This window comes from Xenopus laevis, chromosome 5L, assembly GCF_017654675.1.
Source record: "Xenopus laevis strain J_2021 chromosome 5L, Xenopus_laevis_v10.1, whole genome shotgun sequence".
Taxonomy (NCBI): Eukaryota; Metazoa; Chordata; class Amphibia; order Anura; family Pipidae; genus Xenopus; species Xenopus laevis.
Window position 1 is genome coordinate 54,680,019 of NC_054379.1, and position 26,309 is coordinate 54,706,327.

Sequence of the window (26,309 nt, forward strand, 5' to 3'; positions counted from 1 at the left end):
AGTGACATGCATTCATGATATTGGCCAGAACCTTTTATGGTTGGAGTCACTTGGACTTATTTACTTATAACAAAGTAAAAATCTGTACCTGGGCAGTAACGGATAGCAACAAATCAGAGATAAACTATGTTCAGCCAGCTGCATCAAAATTAACATAGTCAAAAATTGGTTGAATTACTACAAATGTATCCATGGTTCGTTAAAGGGCTCCACTATCTCATCTGACAGGCATCAGTCTCATCCATGAACTCATTATTTTCTGTATTGTATTATTTATAACTGAATTAATTTTTGCACAATGGAATCCTACAAAAATACTTAATTTTTTTTTTTTAAAATTTACATTTGATTAGGAACACCAGTAACCCCAGTTACACCAGCAAATATTGTTCAGGGAATACCTGATCCGTGGATTGCACAGATAAACAACACAGATACCCTTGCTGCTGTGGCACAGATTCTGCAGAGCCCTCAGGGACAACAGGTAAAACATTGTATTTCTTTTTCCAAAATTATTATTCAAACATGTTTATAAACAAAAAGATATATTAAACTGAACTCTTCTCCTGTATTCCAAAAACAAACTGTGAGAGTAATTGGCTAATAACAAAATGTGCACTTTGTAAGCCTCTATGTGATGCAAAGAAAACTTTTATTTTTTGTACATAGTTCTTCAGTAAGTAGGAAACTGTGTATGTAGGGATTTGGTTGCCCCCTGACTTATAAAATCCCTTTTGACACTTTTCTAATGGGGTGCTATGAGGTATAAACACGATGTAGGTGAGGGTTTACTTTGTTATTCCTTGTGCATAAGGTTCATCACACAGAGCCAGGCTGTCATACATTCACAAATCAACAGTATCACTCAGGAGAACCAAATCAGCCAAACTGTGATCCTTTTATTTAGAAAATCTCATTGTATGTTTCGGATCAAAGATCTCAACATAAGCACCTCAGGAAGGATCTTTGATCCGAAACATGTAGTGCGATTTTCTAAATAGTGTGATGTTGTTGATTAATGAGCTATGAGACTTGGAGTGGCAGCATTAGCCTAGATGCTCACGTTCACGCTTCATCTTCTCTCTTCCTTTTCTTACTCAGTAAAAAACTGTAATAATACAGTACATTGTTGACATGGTTGCGATTTATAGTTCAGAAGCCTAGATTAACAGGTTAGATAGATAAAAGTTAAAGTTTTTGAAAGTAGTTATATCACCACCACGGACAGTTCACTAACAGTTTTATTACCATGTTATTTCAGTTTGTCACATTATGCATGCATAATATTTGTTGCACTATTGTTGTGTTTATACCACATACTGTGTCTCATGCACAAATGTTATGCTAACATTATAAATATTTTGTCCCTCTACTAGGGGTTGAATTTGGTTGTGTTTTTTGCACTTTGAGAAAGGCTGTAACAGCCAAAACATTAGCTTTGCATTAAATTCAACATTTTGACCAAGATAACGCCTGTGAGTGCAGGTTTCCTTCAGCACATGGAAAAATGAATGGAATTGCTTTTTCCTTTGTAGCTCCAACAGCTTGTACAGTCTTTGCACATCCAACAGCAGAAGCCTCAACCTTCTCTCCTACAAGCACTGGATGCTGGTCTTGTGGTTCAACTGCAGGCACTTACAGCTCAACTTACAGCAGCGGCTGCTACTTCTAATCCTCTCAACCAACTAGAACAAAGTGTTTCTCTTAGCAAGGTAATACTTAATACTGGTACAATATGCATCCCCCCACAATGCTTTGTGATCTATATAGCAGAATTATATTACATAACACATGTTTGCTGTGTAGTGTAACATAGATTGTGTCACATCAATCCCACATATAAATTCAAGTATGTAAAGAGCCTTACAGGGTATATACCCACTAAACAACTTAATGTAAAATTGCTTATAGTGCTCTTTTGAACATTTTGTAGGGCCAACCAACACCATTAAAATAGCCAATGCTTTATTAGCTCATTGATTCAGTTGAAAATGGGTTGATATTTTTTGCAAAAAAGGGGATATTTATTTCTGATTAAAAAAAATCCTCCTTATATCAACCTCAGAAATAAATACTGTTCAGTATTAGGAGATGTTGTCTGAGTCAAAAATAATGGAATCACAAAGAGTAAAGCTATGTTAATAGTAACTTGCAGTGTGCTGTTATACTGCATATATGTTACATTCCATATTATGTCAGCAAGTAGTTTAGTCAGCAAAATCCATGAATTCAGCTTTAACTTCAATTTGGTACAAGTCATACAATGTCCACTTCACACTGTTCTCTTAAACCAGTAAGCTCACAGACAGCACCAGGCACAGGATTCTTTAGTTTAAAACACCTTTATTGGAACATGGGCTCTGACCCAGATATTCAGCAATTAGGCTCCATGAATTCAGCTTTAGCTCCAATTTGGTGCAAGTCATACAATGTCCACTTCAAACTGTTCTCTTGAACCCGTATACTCACAGATAGCACCAGCCACAGGATTCTGTGTTGTGTAAATGCACTATTAGAGGCCACTGTGTTTTAATGAATAAGTCATAAGTGACTATGATTTACCCAATTATCTCATTCTCCCACTTATTTTACCAATTGTAAAGGAGGTCAATTGAACTTAACATTTTCAGTGAAAATAGCTGGGTGCTCCTGTTAGGGACACAGAAAACTTGAGACTTGGTTTGTAAGCTCTCTTGACCTATTCTTATTCTGTAGCTCTTGTTAGTTAAATTATTGAAAGACCCCTGTTTGTTATAACATAATGTGTGGAATCTGCTTCAACTATATAAATAATCATGATAATAATCAGTCTAATTGTGTTGAGTGTATAAAATCACTTAGCCAGGAACACAAATGTATTAGCAAGGTAGGTATCAATATTACACAAAAAATGTGTTTTATTGAAACAAAAACCATAAGACATATTGCTTTAGTTAGACAAATGTTTCTAAAACAAATATTCAATTTTTTCCCCTCACAGAAATTAATGGATAGGTTTGATTTTGGAGATGACTCTAACCAGCCAGAAGATCCCAAAAAGGAGACCCAACAAATGTAAGATATACATTTTCATTTTAAAACATAAAAGCTAAAATAGTAAACACACCTCATATTTCCTATGGGAATGTAAACACCCACGTGACTTTATGTACAAAGATAAAACATCATATATATGAAAGCCAGGGTCCTCAACAGTTTAAAGGGATACTGAAATTTTATTTTCAAAATATTAATCTACATGAAAAGTTACCTACAGGTTATGTTGATTGTTTTTCACTGATAGTTCTGCTTTTGTAAGTAATATTTACTTGAAGTTCCTAAACTTGACTATTTTGTCAACCTGTTAACCGACTACTGCTCCACAAATATGGCAGCCCCCTCATAGTGAAAAAAGGGGTGAGAAAGGTAATGTAAAAGCACCAGGCAGATACTTTTATGGCAACATTATAAATAGCATTCAAAGATAATGTTATGATAGATATTAAGAAAGTTTATTTTCTGGTGTCCGTATATCTTTAATTCCCTTAATGCATAGGATTACCTAAGTGTTTGGCATGCTGAGTCCACAAAATTAAAATAGCACAAGTTCTCATTGGCTACTTCAAACAAAACACACTGCCTACATTTTATGTAACATTAAGGGGCAGATTTATCAAGGGTCGACGTAAAAATTCGAATTCTTTAGTTTTTTATGGCCAAAACTGTCAAATTCGACTAGGAAATTGTTAAAATTCGATTTGAGTTTTTTCATACACTGGCCTTTTAAGAAATCAAATTCGACTATTCGCCACCTTAAACCTGCCAAATTGCTGTTTTAGCCTATGGGGGATGTCTTGGGATTCATTTGGAGTATTTTTGCTGCCTTCCTGAAAATCAAGTTTTTTTTTTTGAGAAAAAAATTGAATCGAATTCGTTTCAAGTTTGCGGGTTGATCCTATTTACCCGAGTACCCGATTTTTTTTTTTCAATAAATTGTAGTTGGTCGAATTTCGAGTTCATGGCAGTTTGAAATAACTCCCATGAACTTGAGATTCGAACCTTGATAAATCTGCCCCTAAATTTAATGAAACAAGAAATATATGTTTAGAAAGTATACATTCTGATGAGTAAATGGGTAAATGGGTAAATATGTATTTCTACTTTAAACTGCAGATCTTTACTACAATTTACAGTTTTTAAGCAGTATCTAAAAATCACTTCAAATCTTGCACTTTACAGCAACTTATCATCTACATGTTTTTAGGTATAAATATAAATTATCATACAGTTAAATGCCAGGGATCTTCTGAACAGTTTATGTCCAATAAGCATAGGATTACCAAGGTATATTGCATGTAGAGACCCCAAAATGAACATATGTCACAATAAATTTTATAGTCAAAAACAAGTGCAATTGTTATTTTTTCTGTGCAGCGGTATAAAAAATGCAACTTAAAAATGCAACTATTACTTTATTCTTTACTTTATTCCAAATTAGCCCTCTGATTCCTGAATCTGTGAATAACTCAATTTTCCATCAACTTGCGGAACATTTGCAGCAACAAAATCTTGAGCATCTTCGCCAGCAATTACTGGAGCAGCAGCAGCATTCTACAAAGGTAATATACGACCATTGTAGAGGATACGACCATTTATGTAGAGGATCATCCATATCAATATAGCAGCGATATAATGCTCAAACCTTGGGACAGATTTGTGAAAGTTTAAAATTAGAGCTCACCACAGAAACAATCACTTACTTTCTATTCATTCCTATGGGATTTGGGTGAAAGTTAGATTACACCATTTGATAAATATGCTTCTAAATATACCATAAGAATGAATATAAAAGTGGATGAGTTTTCGGTGAGCTCTAATTTCACACTTTAATAAATCTGCCTCATATAGATATGGGGGCAGATAGAATTAAAATATAGAATGACCCTTATTTCAGTAACACGGCTCCTAAGCATTTTTGCTAATAGAATCCTTATCATTATCTTAAAGTTTTGTGTTATCACAAAATATATATATATAAATTATTTACATTGTAATTCTTATTCAGGTAACAGCTCAGGAAAATCAGGACTTCATGTCTGAATCTGAGAACTCTGCGACACCTTCCCAGGATGACAGCCAACAACCATTTTTGGAGTCTGAATCACAAATGCATACCTCCATGAACATGCAACAAGAAGTAAGAGAAAAATGTTGTTTGCTTGCATTAGCAGAGGATTAAACTCAAACTTGTGTGTTGTTAATATAGGGAATACTGTACCTCAAATGTAAAATATAAAGATTTCAGAATTCACCAAGAACCTCTAATAACCATAAAAATTAACAAGGCTAAAGCAAATTGTTTTTATACTGGTCATGGAACTCCATATATTTCTACAAGGGGTAGATTATTTTTAATAATACTAAGAAATAGATTTACATACCTTTGTCTAGCCATGGACAGGCAACCAAACAATTTTGTTCATGATCTCACTTACTGTCCACAAGGGGCTTTGGCAAAAACAAAAAGCTCCCCACCTAAAACCTTGCAAGTTTGTCAAAAAAACAGCTGGGGGGGGGAGCAGATCAGGAACTCGCTATTTTTTCATCAGTAGCAAACAAAATGGTAAGGGGTACACTCTCAATTCGATCAATGCACTGGAGAAGGTAAAGTTTTTTTCCAACATAACCATTTTATTGAGAAAAAAAACTAACAAAATCCAAACTATGAGCAAAATAACACAAGGGAAATCAATTTTCTACAGTGAACATACTGGGGCTCATTTACCAACATTAGGCAAATTTACCTGTGCAGTAACCCACAACAATCAATCAGTCATTTTCGGCTAGCTGCAGGTATGATTAAAAGCAAAAATTGTATTGGTTGCCATAGTTTTTAGTTTATGTGCAGATTTGCTCCGGTGCTTTTTAACAGTTTGTTAATGATTTAAATCAAGATGCCATATTGTAAGACACAAAAACCAGAAGTTTGGTAATGTAAGTTTTGGTTAAGTAGGTCACACAGGGAAATTAGTAGCTGCTGTCTGTAGCTGTCTAAAACAGGTTTAATTAGATTCTTATGGGAGTGGCCAGCTAAAATTAGCAGTAACCAATATGCCTTGTACAGAGACTAGTTAGAATTGACTGCACTAGGAATATGAGGGAGACATGGTGACGTCTGCAGATCTTTCTAAGCAGCTGGAGGGGCTATATGATAGACTCACTAAAACGATCACAGACAGCATAAAGTCTACTGTTACTGAGTTACAGAAGGACATCAGGGACCTGGGGGAGCGTACGGATCAAGTAGAGAAAGCCTCTGATGCGCTACTGCAGCGACAAACTTTCCTTGAGGAGGAAAACGCTGAGCTCAGGGAGGAGGTTCATAAACTACAAAACATGCATGAAGATCTGGAAAATAGAGAATGGAGGCAAAATCTACGCATAAGAGGGATCCCAAATAATGTCTCTGCAGCTGATCTGAGGACATGATTACTGAAAGATAAAAGCCAGCGCCAAAAGGCACGGGAGACAAACACAGAGAGAAAGATATAGGGTAATATTGTTTTACAAAGTTGCCACCTCTTGTGCACAGCAAAATCCAATATCTTTTACCATCTAGGTGTTTCTCTCATGTAATATTCTCCACCACCAGAATAAAATTTAAACACTTTCCTTAAAAAAATTTTTTGTGTATAGGTGGGTACTCACAAACACATATTTTTCAACTTGCATATAGTAGTTCGACGAAAAGAACCTTCGAATCGATAAAGCGGATGCTTAACAGCTCACATGCAATAGATCTTGAGGAATATCCGGGTATATACTGTGAATTAACATGCAGCAGCGATAGTGTAAAATCTTTTTTAATTTAGAATAAAACAATTAAAATGCACTCACATGGCAAACAATGTTAAAAAAGCATATCTATGCATCACCGTCTTGAAGGCTTCCCTTGTGCAAAAAAACGTCCACCCACTGAGTCCACCAGGAATCTTTAAGATGGTAAAAGTACAAACGCTGGCGTTTTTTCGCCGGCTTGTTTTCACTGGCGTTTCTTTCTCCTCGTGTACAGGACGGGGCGCACTTCAATGACGTCACCTGCCTAACGCGTTTCGTCGTGCGACTTCTTCAGAGGCCTTAACTTCACTGCGCATGTCCCAATCTTTTATAGCGTCTTCCTGTGTGTCTCCCCAACCAAGCCTCGTTTTGGTTACTCTTGGTTGCTATGGGGACGCGTGATCCTTCAGTTCACTCCTTCATTCATTTTTAAACCCTAAATAAATTATATATACTCCTCTTTCATGGCTCCAAACACCTTCTTATCACTTTGGGCATTAAATAAAAACATGTTATAAATGTCCAGCAGATTTTTCTAATTATTAACATATATTGTAATTTAAACTTCTAATTGACATGGACACTTTCTATTGTTCCTTATATTTATGCAACTACTGGCAACTCCAGGTATTACATACATGGAGCAAATACATACATGGAATAGATACATTGTTATAAAAGCAAACACATTCCTCTCTACCACATATTTAATTCTAGGGAAGGAGGGGGGGGGGAGGAGGAGAGAGATAGGAAAGTGTATGTCTCCATAGGGGCATTTTGGGGGGCCTATATTTCCCTTCGCATATTAAAGAAATGCTCTTAGATTTATGTCTATATTTAACCCCTTCGGTATGCTTGTTTCCATTCTGTAAATCCATTTACTTTCTATTTGTAATGTTTTATTTATCAAATTTCCCCCTCTCCAACTCCTTTCTATCTGTTCCATACCCCAAAATTTTAATCCTTTAGGGTTCTTCTCATGTGCAACTTTAAAGTGCCTGGAAACACTATGTGTGTCCAAGCCTTTTTCTATGTTTCTTATGTGTTCTCTTATTCTATCTCGTAGTGGTCTATTTGTTTTTCCGATATACTGTAATCCACATGGACATTCTAAGCAATAGATTACGTTTTGTGTGGAACATTTTATACATTGCTTAATTTTGTGTATTTCTTTAGTGGTATTTGACATAAATTGTTTTTTCTTTATGCCAAAAAAAATAGATTTAGAGAAAGGGGTTATAATAAAACTTTAGTTAACCAGACCTTGAATAAAGTGCAAAAAATCCCAAGGACCACACTTCTAGCAGGGAACACAAAAAAACCAAACGAAGAGAAACAATTAGTGTTCTCAACTACATACAATCCTATAGCGAGAGAGGTGGGGAAAATTATTAAAAAACATTGGGATATATTGAAAGGCGATACAGAACTACAACAAGCACTCCCCCTACAGCCAAAGATAGTGTTCAAGAGATCTAGAAATTTTGGGCAGGTTCTAACAAAAAATCATTTAATGACTAAAAGTATTAAACCCAGAAAAGTGGATGAATCATGGTTGGGTTTCTTCCCATGTGCAACTTGCAAGGCGTGTAAATATGGCATAAAGAAAAAACAATTTATGTCAAATACCACTAAAGAAATACACAAAATTAAGCAATGTATAAAATGTTCCACACAAAACGTAATCTATTGCTTAGAATGTCCATGTGGATTACAGTATATCGGAAAAACAAATAGACCACTACGAGATAGAATAAGAGAACACATAAGAAACATAGAAAAAGGCTTGGACACACATAGTGTTTCCAGGCACTTTAAAGTTGCACATGAGAAGAACCCTAAAGGATTAAAATTTTGGGGTATGGAACAGATAGAAAGGAGTTGGAGAGGGGGAAATTTGATAAATAAAACATTACAAATAGAAAGTAAATGGATTTACAGAATGGAAACAAGCATACCGAAGGGGTTAAATATAGACATAAATCTAAGAGCATTTCTTTAATATGCGAAGGGAAATATAGGCCCCCAAAATGCCCCTATGGAGACATACACTTTCCTATCTCTCTCCTCCTCCCCCCCCCCTTCCCTAGAATTAAATATGTGGTAGAGAGGAATGTGTTTGCTTTTATAACAATGTATCTATTCCATGTATGTATTTGCTCCATGTATGTAATACCTGGAGTTGCCAGTAGTTGCATAAATATAAGGAACAATAGAAAGTGTCCATGTCAATTAGAAGTTTAAATTACAATATATGTTAATAATTAGAAAAATCTGCTGGACATTTATAACATGTTTTTATTTAATGCCCAAAGTGATAAGAAGGTGTTTGGAGCCATGAAAGAGGAGTATATATAATTTATTTAGGGTTTAAAAATGAATGAAGGAGTGAACTGAAGGATCACGCGTCCCCATAGCAACCAAGAGTAACCAAAACGAGGCTTGGTTGGGGAGACACACAGGAAGACGCTATAAAAGATTGGGACATGCGCAGTGAAGTTAAGGCCTCTGAAGAAGTCGCACGACGAAACGCGTTAGGCAGGTGACGTCATTGAAGTGCGCCCCGTCCTGTACACGAGGAGAAAGAAACGCCAGTGAAAACAAGCCGGCGAAAAAACGCCAGCGTTTGTACTTTTACCATCTTAAAGATTCCTGGTGGACTCAGTGGGTGGACGTTTTTTTGCACAAGGGAAGCCTTCAAGACGGTGATGCATAGATATGCTTTTTTAACATTGTTTGCCATGTGAGTGCATTTTAATTGTTTTATTCTAAATTAAAAAAGATTTTACACTATCGCTGCTGCATGTTAATTCACAGTATATACCCGGATATTCCTCAAGATCTATTGCATGTGAGCTGTTAAGCATCCGCTTTATCGATTCGAAGGTTCTTTTCGTCGAACTACTATATGCAAGTTGAAAAATATGTGTTTGTGAGTACCCACCTATACACAAAAAATTTTTTAAGGAAAGTGTTTAAATTTTATTCTGGTGGTGGAGAATATTACATGAGAGAAACACCTAGATGGTAAAAGATATTGGATTTTGCTGTGCACAAGAGGTGGCAACTTTGTAAAACAATATTACCCTATATCTTTCTCTCTGTGTTTGTCTCCCGTGCCTTTTGGCGCTGGCTTTTATCTTTCAGTAATCATTTTTTCGGACTTGGAGGGATACAAGTAAAAAAAGCCGGCTGGGAATAGTGGACTCAATTGGACATTGGTCATTCTTTCCTTTTTAGGATTTTTTTGTGATCTGAGGACATACCTAAGATCCCTCTTCTCAATGATTAATCCTAATCTACCCCCTGAGGCCTGGCGCATGGACAGAGCACACCAGGCCGAAGGCCCAGCTACACCAATTAACAACACATCCAAGGATGTAATCTATAGACTCCACTACTACGAAAGTAAGGAATCGATTATTATTAATCTGCGTAATCAATCCTCCTACTCTTTCCCGGGACATAAGTTGCAAGTCTTCAACGATCTGTCTCCAATGATGTTGGCTAAGAGACAAGCTATGCGTCCAATTACACAAAAGCTGAGAGATGCGCAGATCCCTTACAGGTGGGGTTACCCCTTCACGCTGATTGTGATCCGGAATGGACAACAATTTATTCTCAGGGACTCAGGCCTAGGGCTTCAATTTCTTGCCCAATTGGGTATTCCAGCACAGACGGCTGAAGCATCCCCGACGCAACCCCCAAGGAGACCGGACCAGACGCCCCTCTGGACAGAGGTACCATCCAAAGATAGGAGCTTACCCAGCACACCTACCGTGAAGTCTGCTTCTCCACAGGGAAGCCCACATCCATCTCCGAATAGTTGAGCATCATGTGGTTTCGAGCTTCATCTTTTGCCAAGACTGAGGTCTCAGACTTTGGTCTGCATATTGTAGAATGATTCTACGGTTCACAAGTGTCTCACGGCTCCTCATTTAGATTCAATACTTAATCTATGGACTTCAGAGGCACCATTCTTGATTGGACAAGGTCCTTAGTCACCCCATACTCTCTGTAGTAAGGGGATTGACCCCTACATTGGACTTCTCCAGGTTTGGGTGGGAAGCCGTAAGTTGTTTGTTTTTTCTTTTACTGCACCTCCACGTTGGAGTATATGGTAAATTACTTATGCAAAGTTGTTTAATGTTATCTACTATGCATGACCTGTCTTTAGAACTACTAGGCTGCTGCCCCCAGTGTTATATGGAGCGATACCCTACAAGTCACTGTTCCTATATTAGAGATCATGACGGCAAACCTAGCACACTAATAGAATTGGGAGGGAGCCCTGGAATTGGGATGGTTCATTTTGGACCTTGGGGTGATATCATTGACATGCTTATCTATTTCTCACAATGGTTAAAATTATTTCTATGAATGTGAATGGGTTGAACTCCCCCCTTAAGAGGCAACTTTTAATGAAGGAAATGCATACCCTCAAATCGGAAATTGTGTTATTACAAGAAACAGATCATAGGAGAGGGGATCCCTGGCGTTTATACCATAAGTTTTTTTCCTACCCATATTTTTGCCTCTGGTCCCAACAGGAAGGCCGGAGTGGCAATACTGCTCTGTAGAGACTCCAGATTTAAATGTGAGAACGTAGTACGGGATCCGAATGGTCGTTATATACTTGCCCGGGGACAGATAGACGAGATTCCTGATAGCTAATATTTATGTACCGAACAAGCGTTCTATAGCATTTCTCACAAAATGCTTTCATAAAATTGAGTCTCTCCATTATTCCAATGTGATTTTAGGGGGAGATTTTAATATGGTGTTATCCCAAGTTAAGGACAGGGCTCAGATGGAACGTAGTAGGATAATCCCAAGTAGCGAACAAATGTCTATTAAGTTTAAGGATCTGTTAAAAGCCCATGCTTTCATCGATGTCTGGAGGGTAGGACATTCTAATGACCGAGAATTCACTCATTATTCCCATGTTCATAAAGTACACACAAGAATTGATTATGTCCTGCTATCCTCACAATTATGTACTATGCAGCACTCCTCCAAAATCCATTCTATCACCTGGTCGGACCACGCCCCCATAGAATTGACCATAGGGCTATTGAAAACCCAGAGGGATAGAAATACTTGGCGATTGAATGAATCACTATTGAAAATTCCAACTATACGAGAAAAGATTGGGGAGGCACTCGTGGATTATTTTGTGCTTAATGAAGGGTCAGTAACCTCTCAGGGGATATTATGGGAGGCCCATAAACCGGTAATATGGGGTCATTGCATTTCGTTGGGCGCAGCACTTAGGAAGTCTACCCACTTGGCTATCCAATCGAATGAGATCTTTTTGAAGGAGGCCGAGGAAATACAGGCTAAGTTCCCTACTAGAACTAGACTGGCTAAAATTTTACAACTGCGGAACCAAATTAAAGATTTAAAAATTCACCAAGAGGAAAGAAGTTTGACATCTTTGAAACAAATATATTATAAGAGGGCTAATTCCTCCCATACATTATTAGCATGAAAGCTGCGTCAGCGAAAGGCAATGAACACTGCGCAAGTGCTTCACACTCCTGTGGGCCCTGCCTCTGACCCACATAGAATTATGGAAGAGTTCAGTACCTATTACCATAACTTATACAACCTGGATCGGACAGGAACACAGAAAGCCCCACATATAAATGGGATTCGATCCTACTTAGAGGACTCACATTTACCAACTCTGACAGCCGAGGAGTTGGACACCCTTAATATGGATATAGATGAGGACGAATTCTGGGAAGCGCTGAAAACAATGCCCTCCTCTAAAACCCCGGGACCTGATGGCCTTGCCTATAGCTATTATAAGACCTACAAACAGATCCTGACCCCGCATTTGTTACGTATGTTCAACAGTTTTCTGAGGGGAGAAAGGGTCCCCCCTACATTTAAGGAATCATATATCACACTTATTCCAAAAGAGGGCAAGGATTTGACCAGATGTAGTAACTATCGCCCTATTTCCCTACTTAATTCCGACTATAAAATTTTAACAAAAATTCTCTCAGTAAGGTTAAATAGCTTACTTCCTAAACTAATCCATATGGATCAAGTGGGTTTTATAAAGGGCAGGAAGGCTGGGGATAATACACGGAGGATCATAGATCTGGTTGATATAGCTAACAAAAGACGGGATTCCATGCTACTCCTGAGCCTAGACGCGGAGCAAGCGTTTGATCGCCTGGACTGGGATTTTATGTTTCTCACTTTACAACGTATGGGTTTTTCGGGTGAATTTCTGGTAATTTTACACTCCCTATATAAAGATTTGGGAACAAAATTTAAAATCTTGGAGAGAGTGTCCCCATCAATACCCATCAATAATGGCACAAGACAGGGCTGCCCTCTCTCCCCATTATTATTTGCGATTAGCATAGAACCGCTAGCTCAAAAAATTAGGGAAAACACTGACATACATGGCCTAATGGTTAAGGGGACGCAATACAAAATTGCTATGTATGCGGATGACGTTTTTCTGTCCATCACTCGTCCCCAGACGTCCCTTCCAAATCTACATGTCACACTAGACAGATATGGGAAGTTATCTGGGTATAAAATAAACGAGTCCAAGTCAGAGGCCCTACCTATTAATATTTCAGATCCACAGATTAAAGTTTTGAAATTGAACTTCCAATATAATTGGCAACTCAAATCCATCACATATTTGGGAATTAGATTAACCCCTACTCATAGTTCATTATATGCAGCCAACTACCCTAGGTTAATGGATGTACTGAAAAAAGACTTGCTTGAATGGAATCGGTACAATTTGTCATGGTTTGGGCGCATTGCGTCTATTAAAATGAATTTGCTTCCCCGTCTATTGTACCTCTATGATACCTTACCTGTAGCGGTTCCTAGGCGGAACATAGAGGACCTCCAAAGAGCAATCGACATTATGCTTTAACTGTATTTCCGGCGGCACGACTCCCACAGAAACACCCTGTTATTGCATTATGTAAACTCTCCCCTACACAAAAGGGTCTGATTACGAAGTGGTATCTGGCTATTAATGATCCGGATATAGAGAAGCATCCTCATAAATATATGGTACGGTGGGAGTATATGCTGGGAACTGAGATCCCCCTCTCCACATGGGACAAAATTTGGGAAAACTCTAGGGCGACCTCGTTATGTGCTACCATTAAAGAAAATATATATAAAATTATAATGTGTTGGTATCATACCCCACAACTCTTACATAAACTGTTTCCTGATTCCACTGATTCTTGCTGCTGGAGATGTGGGGATGTCGGGGACTCGCTCCTACATATGTTTTGGACCTGTCATAAACTAAAACGGTTTTGGGATATGGTCAGAGTTTGGGTTGAGAGGGTAACTATGATAGTAGTGCCACTGGATCCCTTGGTGTATGTGCTTGGTAATAAAATCCCTAAATCACGGAATCCTATACAAAAAATGGTTAATTGCATACTCACAGCGGCTAGGGGATTTATAGAAAAAAAATGGAAGGCGTTGGCTCCCCCATCAGAAAAGGAATTCCTGGAAAGAATCAGATATGTTCGGAGGATGGATTATCTAACGGCACTCAAACATAATAAGGTGGATCAGTTTAATAAGACCTGGGGTAGTTGGGATGCTATTGAGGCCATGTCACACTCTTGAGCTATTGCTGGGTGATGGTGAAATAAGGGATGAGGGTATATCAAATAAAGTCAATAAAGATGCCCTGGTATGACGGTTGGGGGTACGATATGTCTGTATGGTGGGGAGTGGGAGGATGGTGACTTGCCGGTATCACTGGGACAAAAAGTTTGAAGTCATGCATAGGAAAAGTTCTGTTTTCTATGTGTTTGTATTGCTGAAATTCACCTCAAGCTGTTTCTTTTGTAAATGTAGAATATGTCATGGCCCATTGAGGGCAAACTGTTCGCTGTTTATGTAAAAACTTGAATAAATAATAAAAATTTTCTTTAAAAAAATAAATAAAGAATTGACTGCACTAGGTACCCAATCATTTTAAGAAACATGTTCTATACAAATTTCTTATTGACAACTTATGGTGTTTTGGTTATGTTTTGTAGTTAATGTGTTATGTGTATATGGTATGCAGCTGCTAATATTTTCTTTTCCTCAATCTTTGTCACATACTCACATGCAAGTACTTGCATCTAAATTAATAAGTATGCATGTTGCTGTTTTGCTTTTCGCAGGATATGGACATTGAAGAAACAATGGATGGAAATGAAGAGATATTTGAAAAAGAAGATAAGAAAATAATGAAAGAAGAAAGACCTAGGACACGTTCAAAGTCTCGCTCAAGGTTTTCTACCCTAGATTTTGTGCATTATCAGTTGCAGTCAAATAATTTGTTTTTGTGTTAATACTTCTGATTCATAGCTGAAATTAATAGCTGAAATTAAAATGCTGCAACATTCTTAAAAGCATGTGTGTGGAAACTTTATTCTATGGGTATTCTGTACTTTTCTGACAAATAAAAAGTAGACAAGTAGTTTTATTTTGCCACACAGAGGGACCTTCTGACTCCAGCATGGCTATTGGATCAGTTGCTGAAATAAATACGAGCTTGTCTTTCATATTGCAATCTTTTTGAAATGTGAGCCTACTAGCCCTGTATGTGTCATAAAACATTCATTTGTATTTTTTTAAAATTATTTTAATGCCCTGTTAATGATCTTTTTTGAACTACTTAATTCATAATAAACACAATAAAAATAATAACTTTTGGTGAACAAGAGCTCAGAACTTCTATATTATAAAGAAGCATAAGTATATATCACTACTTTGATTTTATAACCATTTGATCCCAGAAAATAGATGCCCGCTCAGCCTTCAGGTTAACATTGTTTGCTATGGCTAGTTCTTTATCTACAAGAACAATAGCATAAATAATACCATGAATTTTTATATACCAAGTGGCAAATATGTCATTTTCACCGTAATAACAAAGTAACACAGACAAGATGTGTATAACTGTGAATTAACATTACTAAATTTTTTTTCCAAGGTCACCGAGGAAAAGACGATCGCGATCAAGGTCTGGCTCCAGGAAGCGCAAACATAGAAAACGCTCACGGTCACGGTCAAGGGAGAGAAAACGCAAAACATCCCGCTCATATTCAAGTGAAAGAAGGGCAAGAGAGCGAGAGAAAGAACGACAGAAAAAAGGACTTCCTCCTATCAGATCTAAAACTCTTAGTGGTATGTATGCTAAATGAATGTTGTATGCATATTTAAATATAAGTGAATTTGCTTTGTTTTTCTAGTTTGACTGCAAACATAGCAAATGTATTTTTTTCTTTTTACAGTCTGCAGCACCACACTCTGGGTTGGTCAGGTTGACAAAAAAGCCACACAGCAGGATTTGACCAATGTATTTGAAGAATTTGGACAGATTGAATCAATAAATGTAAGGAGTCACAGGTGTATCATTTATTTACAAATTGAAGTGACTTATTTAACTAATTGCATCCTGTAAATTCACAAATACTTGAAATTTCCAAATATATAGGGGTGTGAGATAATGATAATCGGCAATAAGAAACCAACTTGCATATGTATCTTATGGCTGTACAGCGCTGCATACATAAGTAGCTCTATATAAATAAAAATATGCATACATACATGGATGTATATAGACCTTTTATGGAAAGAGCAAGCAACCTGTACAAGAAATTATTGTACAACTGCCAATAACTGTGTTCACCTGAATAAGTGAAACAACCCTTATCATTTTATCCTGACAGATGATTCCCCCAAGGGGCTGCGCATATGTCTGCATGGTTCATAGACAAGATTCCTATCGAGCACTTCAGAAACTTAGTTCTAGCTCTTGTAAAATTGGATCCAAAATCATCAAGGTATGTTATATGTTTATTAGGTGTCAGTACTTTCTTCATAGTACAGTCATTGGATTTTTCATCTGGGGACCAGTTTTGCTTGTGTGGTGGTGTGGCACATAGAAAATGATTATTAATACAAATATAAATTTGTGTGTCTGGTGATCTGGACAGGGGTTGCTTTATATTATTTAATAACCTTAGAGTTAGTTATTTAGAAACTGAACTGTGCAGTTGTCATGAAGAGTATGCACTGTATCATGAGTATGAAACCAGTATCTTAAATTCTTCTCCCTGCGGCACTTCAGCATATTCAGAAACAAAAATGTTTACAATGCTTTTTTTCAACCAAAATATATTTAATTCTCGGTTGTATTTATTATTCTTTTTGTATTTTAATTTTTCTAGATTGCTTGGGCTTTGAACAAAGGCGTAAAAACTGAATATAAGCAATTTTGGGATGTTGATCTTGGTGTAACATATATACCTTGGGAAAAGGTCAAGGTGGATGACTTAGAAGGATTTGCTGAAGGTGGAATGATTGATCAGGAAAGTGTGAATAATGGTAAGAAAAAAATTACAGAAAACAGTTGTTATTGTAATTTTTTCAGTTGCCATTCCATGACTTTAAAAAGAAAACCTGTAAAATGCACATTTTCTGCTGTACTGTTGTCTGAAGCAGTTTCAGATGTATGATTTATTCATATTTGTTTAGTCTTGGCATTTAGTCCATTAGTAAGACCGTTTAAATGAAAAATGCACAAATTCACTAAGATTGACATTATATTTGTGTATGTGGCCTAAAGTGATATTATGGATATGTTTTGATGACTTAATATTTTGATACTGCTTGGTCTGTATTTAAAAGTAAGTGAGTCCCTATTTCTTGTATTTTAGAGTGGAAAGCGCAGAAAAGTTCTGCAGCAGTAGGTGCTAAAGAGTCCACACCTCATATTGTCACAGAAGCCCCCACTACCATTGTCGCCTCTGCTCCCACTCCAGTTGTCACCACAACAACCCAGTCTACAGTTGTTCAGAAGAATTCTGCTGTATCCTCACAGCCTGAGGCATATACTCAGCCTGTTGCAGTTCTTCAGGTATGATTTATGGGAATTAAGTTTTTTTGTGTGAATTTTCATAAAGGTGAACTAAACCCATATTGTTTCCGTCCAAAACTCTCCCTCCTTCCACGCTGCACTATTGGTGACCTAAACCCTCACTAAACTTCCCCATCTGCTGTACCTGGTTTTAAAAAGCAGGTAGTGCAGTGGGCTTGGCAGGCACCACTTGAGGTCCTCTTCTTTCTAATCGGCAACACCAGGCATGCACTGTAGAAGCTAGGTCCAAATTGGCTTAAACTGCATACCGTGATTGGAAGATTGCAGAGAAGAGGTTATAACAATACTTAGAACTACTTTCTGCAACTACGCATGCCCACTGTTCCTAGCCATTGTTCTCAAACCCCTGATATTCCTCCTGAGATCAAAATTATACTTAAAGTAAAACTATACCCCCAAAATAAATATTTAAGAAACATATAGTGTGTATCATATTAAGTGGAATATTAAAGAATCTTACCAAACTGAAATATATATTTAAGTATATATTGCACTTTTACATCTTATACCTTGAGCCTCTGTGATCGTCTGTGTGCTGTCTCAGAGATCCCCTAACCAGAAACACTGCAGCTCTAACTGTAACAGGAAGACGCAAAAGCGATAACTCTGTGTGTTAATTGGCTCATGTGACGTAGCGTATGGATTGTTTCTTTTTTTTGTGTGCACCGTGAATCTTAGGATACCAGAGGGCAGCCCTTATTTTTTTAAATGGCAATTTTCTATTTAGAATTATCCAATGGCACAACATACTACTAAAAAAAGTATATTATTATGGATTCTTTTAAACTTAAAAGTTGCAGCCTTCAAATTAAAAATACATGCTGGAATTCATAGTTTTTAAAACAAAAATTAGCAAAATGTTTGTGGGACAAAAGGCATAATGTTTTAAATGTTTTTAAATAAAAAACACATTTTGTTAGAGACAAGGCCAGCCTGTGTAGATAGATTAGAGCATTCTTATACCTGTTTTGCAGAAATAAAAAAACAAGTTTGAAATTCGAAAAAACTTCCTTACAGAAAACAGGGGCGATGTTTAATGGTTTACCACACACTTGCATTGACCCATTTGCATTTTTACAGTCATGTACTTAATGCTTAAAATTTTTAAGCTTGTGCAGGGCTTTCTTGTAGATTATATTGTTTTAGTAATTATTTTTTATTGAAAACAGATCCCAGTTGCTCCAGCTGTAAACCTAGTTCCACCAGCATATCCTGTCTCAATGACTGTACCTCCACCAGGCTATTCTGCACTTCCACCACCTCCTTTCATGAGGGCTTCTTTTAATCCTTCGCAGCCACCACCAGGTAAGTTCTTATTTGGTATATTTTAACTGTTATTTACAGTTTTCCAATTTAGTTAAAAATGTAATGTCACTTGCTGGTGCTATTTAAATTAGGGATGCACCGAATCCAGGATTCTGCCCGGCCGAACCGAATCCTAATTTTCATATGCAAATTAGGGGTGAGGCGGAAAATCGCGTGACTTTTTGTCACAAAACAAGGAAGTAAAAAAAATGTTCCCAGTAACGGAAGCCGGGCCCGCCCCCACCCTCGTCTGTGTGATTTTTCTCTGTGGCTGCAGCCGAATCCAGCCGGCTGCAGCGCGCGCGATCTGCCAGGGGGGCCCTGCGTGGGTGCGGGCCCTGGCCCAGTTACGTCCCTGAATGTTCCCCTTCCAACCCCGGTTCAGTATTCGGCCGAATCTTTCGCAAAGGATTCGGGGGTTCGGACGAATCCAAAATAGTGGATTCGGTGCATCCCTAATTTAAATACATGATTATAACTATATAAGAAGAGGATCTTATTGTTCGCAGTGCAGTTTTAACTGTTTTCTACTTCACATGCAAAAGCGTAATTGCTTGCCTAAATTACCACAGACAGTGGGTTAAGGACAAAAACATATTCCTAATACTTTCTACACTTTGAAAAAAACAACTGAAATTACATTCTACAATTCATTTTCAATGAAAAACAGCTTTGAAATTTGAAAATACAACTCCTATTGACTTCTACATGAATTAGTCAGATTTTTTTTATTCCAGATGGAGTGTGGGTAATAAATCTGGAAAATTTGAGTTATTGAATTTGTGATTTTTGCGCAAAAAAACTTGCTTATAAGAATGCTGATTGAGTTTGTTTGAAGCATTAGCTTAAACTGCATATTTCTACCAGTAGCCTAAACAAAGTTACATAAATAATATAATTTTGATCACAACTGTTTTTAATCTGTAAAATCCAAGTTAGATTTAAACTTTTTGACAGTGCACCCTTTAACATTTTATTTTACCATCTTGCAGGTTTTATTCCACCACCTCTTCCTCCACCTGCTATTCCTCCTCCAGCTATTAGCTCAGCACTTCCAGCAGGTATGAGATACACATTGTTTCCTTGGCGATGAATGGGTGAAAGCTTGATAATAATGCTTTATATTGCACTGTTCAGTTTGCTATTAAAATATTAAATATACAGTAGAATATAAATCTCATAAACTTCTTAACGGAGAACTAAAGCTTAAATAAAGAAGCAGGGCAGAAATATTATACATTATGTTCTACACCAGCCTAAGGCTGGCCTCTTAGGATACCCCAAGTAGCTCCCCATCTTCTTTTCTGCTGATTCACTACACATACTCTGCTGCTGTCAGTTACTGAGTTTAGGGACAGGTGCACAAAATATAAATGTCATAATATAAGGGTGATTAGTTAATTATTCAGATTATTGGTACATGGCAGCTCGGAAACCAGCAAAATTAAAATCAGAATTTAATAATCAGCCGTGTACCATCAGCTCATATGACAGGCAAACCTCATTTTCTGCTTGATGATTTGCAATTGGCCCAAAAGTTGTTTCTTGCTTAAAAGAGAAGGAAAGGCAAAATTACAAAACTATCCCAAAATGTTGAGAGCTTCTGTTACCATAGCGATGTTCTAAACTCCCATGCCACTTACAAGATAGTGTTGCGAACAGCGGAGGAAGGGGGAGGAAAGGCTCAGTGTTTTGTCTGACTGAGGTCTGAAATCAGTATTGCATTTATTCATGTTATTAACCAACAATTTTCCAAGCACAAAGTTTAAATAGAACCGAAAAAGCATTGATAGTGATGACTTTTGGGTCATATTACCCTGCACAGGGAAAGCATTCAATTTAACTGCGCATGCCCAGGGCACAGGGGAATGGTTGTGCGCATGTGCATTGCTTGAGATGGGGATTTTTATTAAGAGTAGGATGTGATATACTTTCAATCTACTTGGCAATAATTTGGAATTTAATTTCAGAATAATTTTACAAGGAAACTCACTTGTAGAAAAGCTTCTGGTAAGCAGATCTTAACATACTGGCCAATACTTTGAGCTGTATTTGTATTTTAACTTTAGTTCTCCTTTAAACACACTGAGCATGTGCATGTCACAGACACTCCTAACAAAATCCAAGGTGGGAAACTCCTGCGTTATTTCTACTATAGAGATGCTAAACCTATGAGTGCATTCCTGGAATGGGGCAAGAAGCAGTGTGTTTAATTTTTCCTTTGTCGTTGATGCATAGTTTGACAATAACGTTTAAATATGTGTTGTATCCGTTTTCTTATCATACCGTTAAACAATTTTCCAATCATTAGGTTGGAATACCTAAAGCATATAGAGAAATTCTCTAATGTTTTTCCTGCTATGGGTCATACACAGCCACCCCAGTGTTATAACCAACTGCCACAGTACAGCATTTCTAGTGGTTATGCCCCTTCATCAAGTTCACCGTGGAGTCTATCCCTAGTCTAGTGTTGTTCTTATCTTTTCCTTTCTTCCTTGGGCATTTTATAAGCCACTGCCATTCCAAACCACTCCACATTCTCTAATAATGCCTTTGCCTTTGTATATATCACCCCATTGCAATGGTCTTACTTTTTACAATACTATGTCCTTACTGACTATGAAGATTTTCATTCATCCAGGTCATGGTATATCTAGTATAGGTAAATCTAAAAACAACTGGACTTGCTGAGTAATCAATGAAGACGTTTCACTACTCATCCGGGACATTGTTACAATGGGCCATTGTGATTAGTGGAAGAGTTTATATGCCGAGAAGTTCCCACACCATTCAGTTGAACTGAAGAAGCTGCTCGGATGAGTAGTGAAACGTCTTCATTGATTACTCAGCAAGTCCAGTTGTTTTTAGATTTACCTATACTATATATATGTCCTTACTGGTATCATCCTATTGGTATTAGTTTATTGGTACTTGTCTTGTTGGGTTCTTGCTTTAATTCATCGTTAGTGTTTCTCTGTTCCTGGAAAGGGGAAGAAGGGGGTAACTTAATTTCTGAAGTGTTTGGGTGCCAACCTATATAAGAATTGGATCATTTATGCTTGACAATACTATCAAGACTACCCCAAAAATTGACATTCCAAAACATTGAGATACACTTTTCAGAATGAAAATGTTTTCCATAAATTTGTCAGTAAAATTTTTCTATGCCTGTTTAAATCATCTAACATAGTCTGTACTTATTGGAAGGTCAGTAGTCTTAACATACCAGGATACTTATCTACAGCTTCCCTATGTGCTTATGACTGTGGCTTTAACAATCAATCAATTTGTTTTCTCTTGGGAGTAGGAGAGTGTCTTTCTTTGCAGATAAAGTTTATATGGTACTCAGCAAAGTTGATTGCTGTTTACCCAAGAGACCAACCAATAAAGCGATGTTCTCACTTGGTGGTAACTTTGCTATTTGGTGAAAAGCTATTATGTAATAAATATTGGTGTCTCTATGCACTGGTTCTTGAAACAGGTGTTTATGAAATGTTTATATTTAAACTTCTTATCGCACATATTTAATATGAAACCGTTAATAAATTTGAAATGTTATTTATTCTTGTTTCACTTTCAGCCACTCAAAGTACAGTGACCAGCAACACTGGGATATTAGCTGTGCAACCGCCATCACCTATTATAGCAAGCTTGCCTCATGTAAACATCCCTACTCGAATGACGGGTATGCCTTTGTTAGATGTTCAAGGGTTACTTTCACAGACAGCATCAGCAAGATTTACTTTGTTACATCCAGGGATACCTCCACTTCCACCACCACCAAGGAGTATGCTCCCTCCAGGACTGATTGACCCGAATATTCATCCATTGCCTTTCCCTCTAGGGGATATTGTTTCACTTCCTGACAGATCTTTTGGAGTTCAAGGCAGATTAGATTCTGATACTGTTAATCTAAAAGAAAAGAGGCAGTCTCTGCCAGGCAATAGTATTCAGGAGGGGGATCAAGATTACCGTTTTCCTCCAGTTGAAAATCGTCAAAACTCATGTAAACCATCTACAGAAAAACATGAAAGCAAGACAATGCCAAGTACAGGTAACAAAGAAATGCAAGGTGTAAGGGGTACAGATGAAAATGTTCAAGCAAGAAATGCAGATGATGACCATGAGCCACAAGACATGGCCGTTGTAGATTCCTCTGAAAGCCAAGTAAAATCTATGGAAGAGACTTGTGTAGCTCATTTATCTAGTGATGATTTAAATGAGGATGAAAGGAAGCCTGAAGCAGATGCCTTTGAAAGTTTAAGACGACCGGTTCAACAAGAATATGACTATAAGGGAACAAATATTTTAGATGCTCATGATGGCCAAGTCAGGCAACCAATAAATGACAAAAAACTGTTTAGAGGCCCAACAATAGACATACTGCCACCATTTCAAAGGTATCCAGGTGATAGAGAGATGTTTGTTCGGCCAGCTTTAGGGATAAGAGATCCCTTTGGAATGCCATATTTAGAGACACATGATCATTTTGGCAGGCCTTCTTTGGAGAATCCTTTTAAACACCCTCTTTTAGATGGCAGAAACCATTATGGGAGGCCACCAATGGATGGTAGAGAGCATTTTGGAAGACCACAACCAGATATAAGAGAGAACCATGGAAGAATTGATAGTACTGGGAAGCAATTACATTTCCCATTAGAAAAACCATGGGGGCATCAGGAAGATTTTGATGAAAGAGCCCACCACTCTTTCACTGGTTTTCAAGGACTAAAAGGTTTTCATGATGAAAGGCATCATCATGCAAACTTTAGGCAGGAGCATCGAAATACTCCAAATTGGAACAGAGGGTTTGAACAAGCTACACATAGGGATTTTGATGACCGTCGACACTCATGGGAAAGACAGGTTGATAGGGATGAACGAGATTTTGATTTCCGTAGAGAAGTTAATGGTAAAACTTTTGGAAGAGAGAGAGAGTCAGACAACTGGGTGCCTCCACAGCCTCAGCCAAATGTTTTTGAGTATTTCCCAGAGGCTACTTCTACTCAAAACAGTAGCAAACCTCAAGTTAATGGAGAAAATACAGAGACTAGCAATGAAAAAGAAACTGTAAGCAAATCTGATGATCCTGAACTCTGTGAACAGAAAGAAACATCAGTTAAAGAAAGTGAAGAGAATGACATCAAGGAAACTGAGACAGAAAGTCAATTTGTGGTTGAAAGCACAGAGACTGAAGGGACATAATCATCACTCAGTAGGTAAAGATACCTTTTGTAAAGTTGTTGCATCTCTGTCATAGATTAATGGCTGATTGGACCTTATTAGTTTGCTTATTGTCAGCCATACCTAAATTAATCTGAAGTTACTATTAAACTCTCAGTTAAACTGACTTGTATAGGCTGCTCTTAATCAAAAAATGATAGTTTTTTAATTTGCAAAATAGAAATCACAGTTATTGGCCCACTTGCTTTTAGCCATAAATAGGTCTTTAATAACCTGTCAAGCAAAGAGACTTCCTATGGAAGATTTTTTTTTCTTATTTTTACTTTTTTTTTTTCTTCTGCCATTGGGTTGGATATTGTAACTAATTTAGGCTGCTCTTGAATTTTAAAATGTAGACAAAGCTGTGATTGATAATACGTTACTTAAAAATTGCTCTGGCAATCTTTGCAGATCGCAGTACCAAGACACAAAAATGTTTTTTTTTGTTTGTTTTTTTTTGTAAAATCTACTTTACAACTCATGTAATTATCCAAAGTTTCTGTGTTTGTGATTTTGTTTCTTGTACTGCAGTGAGTAAAAAAGTAATATGGAAAGTATGTTTCAATGTTGGGTGCATTATGTTTTTAGATTCCAATAAAACATTTGTTTGATAACAGTGGTCAAGGTAGTGTATTATTTGACCTTGCAATATGTTTGTTTATTGCACTTGTGTATTTAAGGACAACTTAAAGGTGACCATAGACGAAAAGATCCGCTCGTTTGGCGACATTGCCAAACGAGCCGATCTTTCCCAAATATGCCACTAACAGGCATGGCTATATCTGGGGTAATCTGAATGTTCAGCCCTATGGCCGGACGATCAGATTATGATGAGAGCGCAATGGGCTCTGGCGGGATCGGTCGGGACAAAATCAAACCTTTCCGATCGACCAAACGACCGATCTCTGCCGGACAAAAAATGTCGGGACTCTCCACACACAGTCCGAAAATCATACAAATCCTCGATTCGTACGATAGGATCTTTGCGTCTATGGCCACCTTAAGCCTCACAGAGGATTAGGCTAAAGATGATGTACCTTATCTGTAGGGATGCACTGAATCCACTATTTTAGGATTTGGCCGAATCTGATCCCTAATTTGCATATGTAAACTGGGGAAACGAGGAAGAAAAAGAACCACATGGGTAGTGTATGACCAGAAAATGTGTTTCTTCCTTGTTTGTGTGATGAAAAGTCGTGGGGTTTTTTTTTTGGATTTGGTTTGGCCAGGCAGTTGGATTCAGCAGAATCCAAATTCTACTGATACAGGCAGAATCCCAAACAAAATCCTGGATTCGTGCATCCCTACTTATCTATAAACTTACTTAAACAAATATGCTGTTTACGTTTTCTGAGGTCATTTGTGAAAGAATATATAATACTTCAAAATAGGACCATGTTCTTTTGGTATTTTAGATATTGCCTTGTTTAGAAGCAAATATATAGACTTATAGTAGATTTACACTCATTAGCCGCACTTTTTTGTATAGCCAGACGTTGTGTTTCCCTGGAAGCTCCGTCCCTGGCCTACTCTTATAAATCACAGTTTTGTCGAAGTATGGGAATCGCACGCTGTAGGCAGAATAACTGCATTTAAGATTTATTTAAATTTCCACACAACATGTTTCGGGCACAAAGGGCCTTGGTGCCCAAAACATGTTGTGTGGAAATTTAAATAAATCTTAAATGCAGTTATTCTGCCTACAGCGTGTGATTCCCATACTTCGACAAAACTGTGAAATATATAGACTTACTGTCACCTAAATGTTCTTGTGAATATTTAAAATTAGCAACCTAGTCATTCTATTATCATTTTTTGATTGAGTGGGGTGCAATTGTGTGTGTGTGTGTGTGTGTGTCTGAAGATTTGATCCTTAAATGTTTTGATGGGTATATTCATGAACTACTCCATCAATTGTAAGACACCAGTGGGGAATAACCCTAGTGTGCCTTGAGCCTAATTTGCCTTCCTTTTATACAGGCTTTTTATTTTCTTAGCTAGCTTGTTACTTAAATTATAT

General features: G+C 37.4%; 1 protein-coding gene across 1 annotated transcript in view; it reads left to right on the forward strand.

Moving 5' to 3' along the window:
• The window catches only part of scaf8.L (SR-related CTD associated factor 8 L homeolog), a gene marked incomplete at its 5' end in the record, with an annotated part of 68,206 nt that extends 43,306 nt beyond the window's left edge, over nt 1-24,900 (forward strand). The window contains 14 exon segments of the mRNA NM_001095790.1: nt 354-484; nt 1,536-1,712; nt 2,981-3,054; nt 4,478-4,598; nt 5,045-5,176; nt 14,997-15,106; nt 15,812-16,005; nt 16,113-16,213; nt 16,551-16,664; nt 17,052-17,208; nt 17,541-17,740; nt 18,931-19,066; nt 20,059-20,127; nt 22,647-24,900. Coding sequence (NP_001089259.1) covers nt 354-484; nt 1,536-1,712; nt 2,981-3,054; nt 4,478-4,598; nt 5,045-5,176; nt 14,997-15,106; nt 15,812-16,005; nt 16,113-16,213; nt 16,551-16,664; nt 17,052-17,208; nt 17,541-17,740; nt 18,931-19,066; nt 20,059-20,127; nt 22,647-24,271 — 3,341 coding nt within the window. The 3' untranslated portion in view covers nt 24,272-24,900.
• Between the last annotated feature and the right edge of the window lie 1,409 nt (nt 24,901-26,309).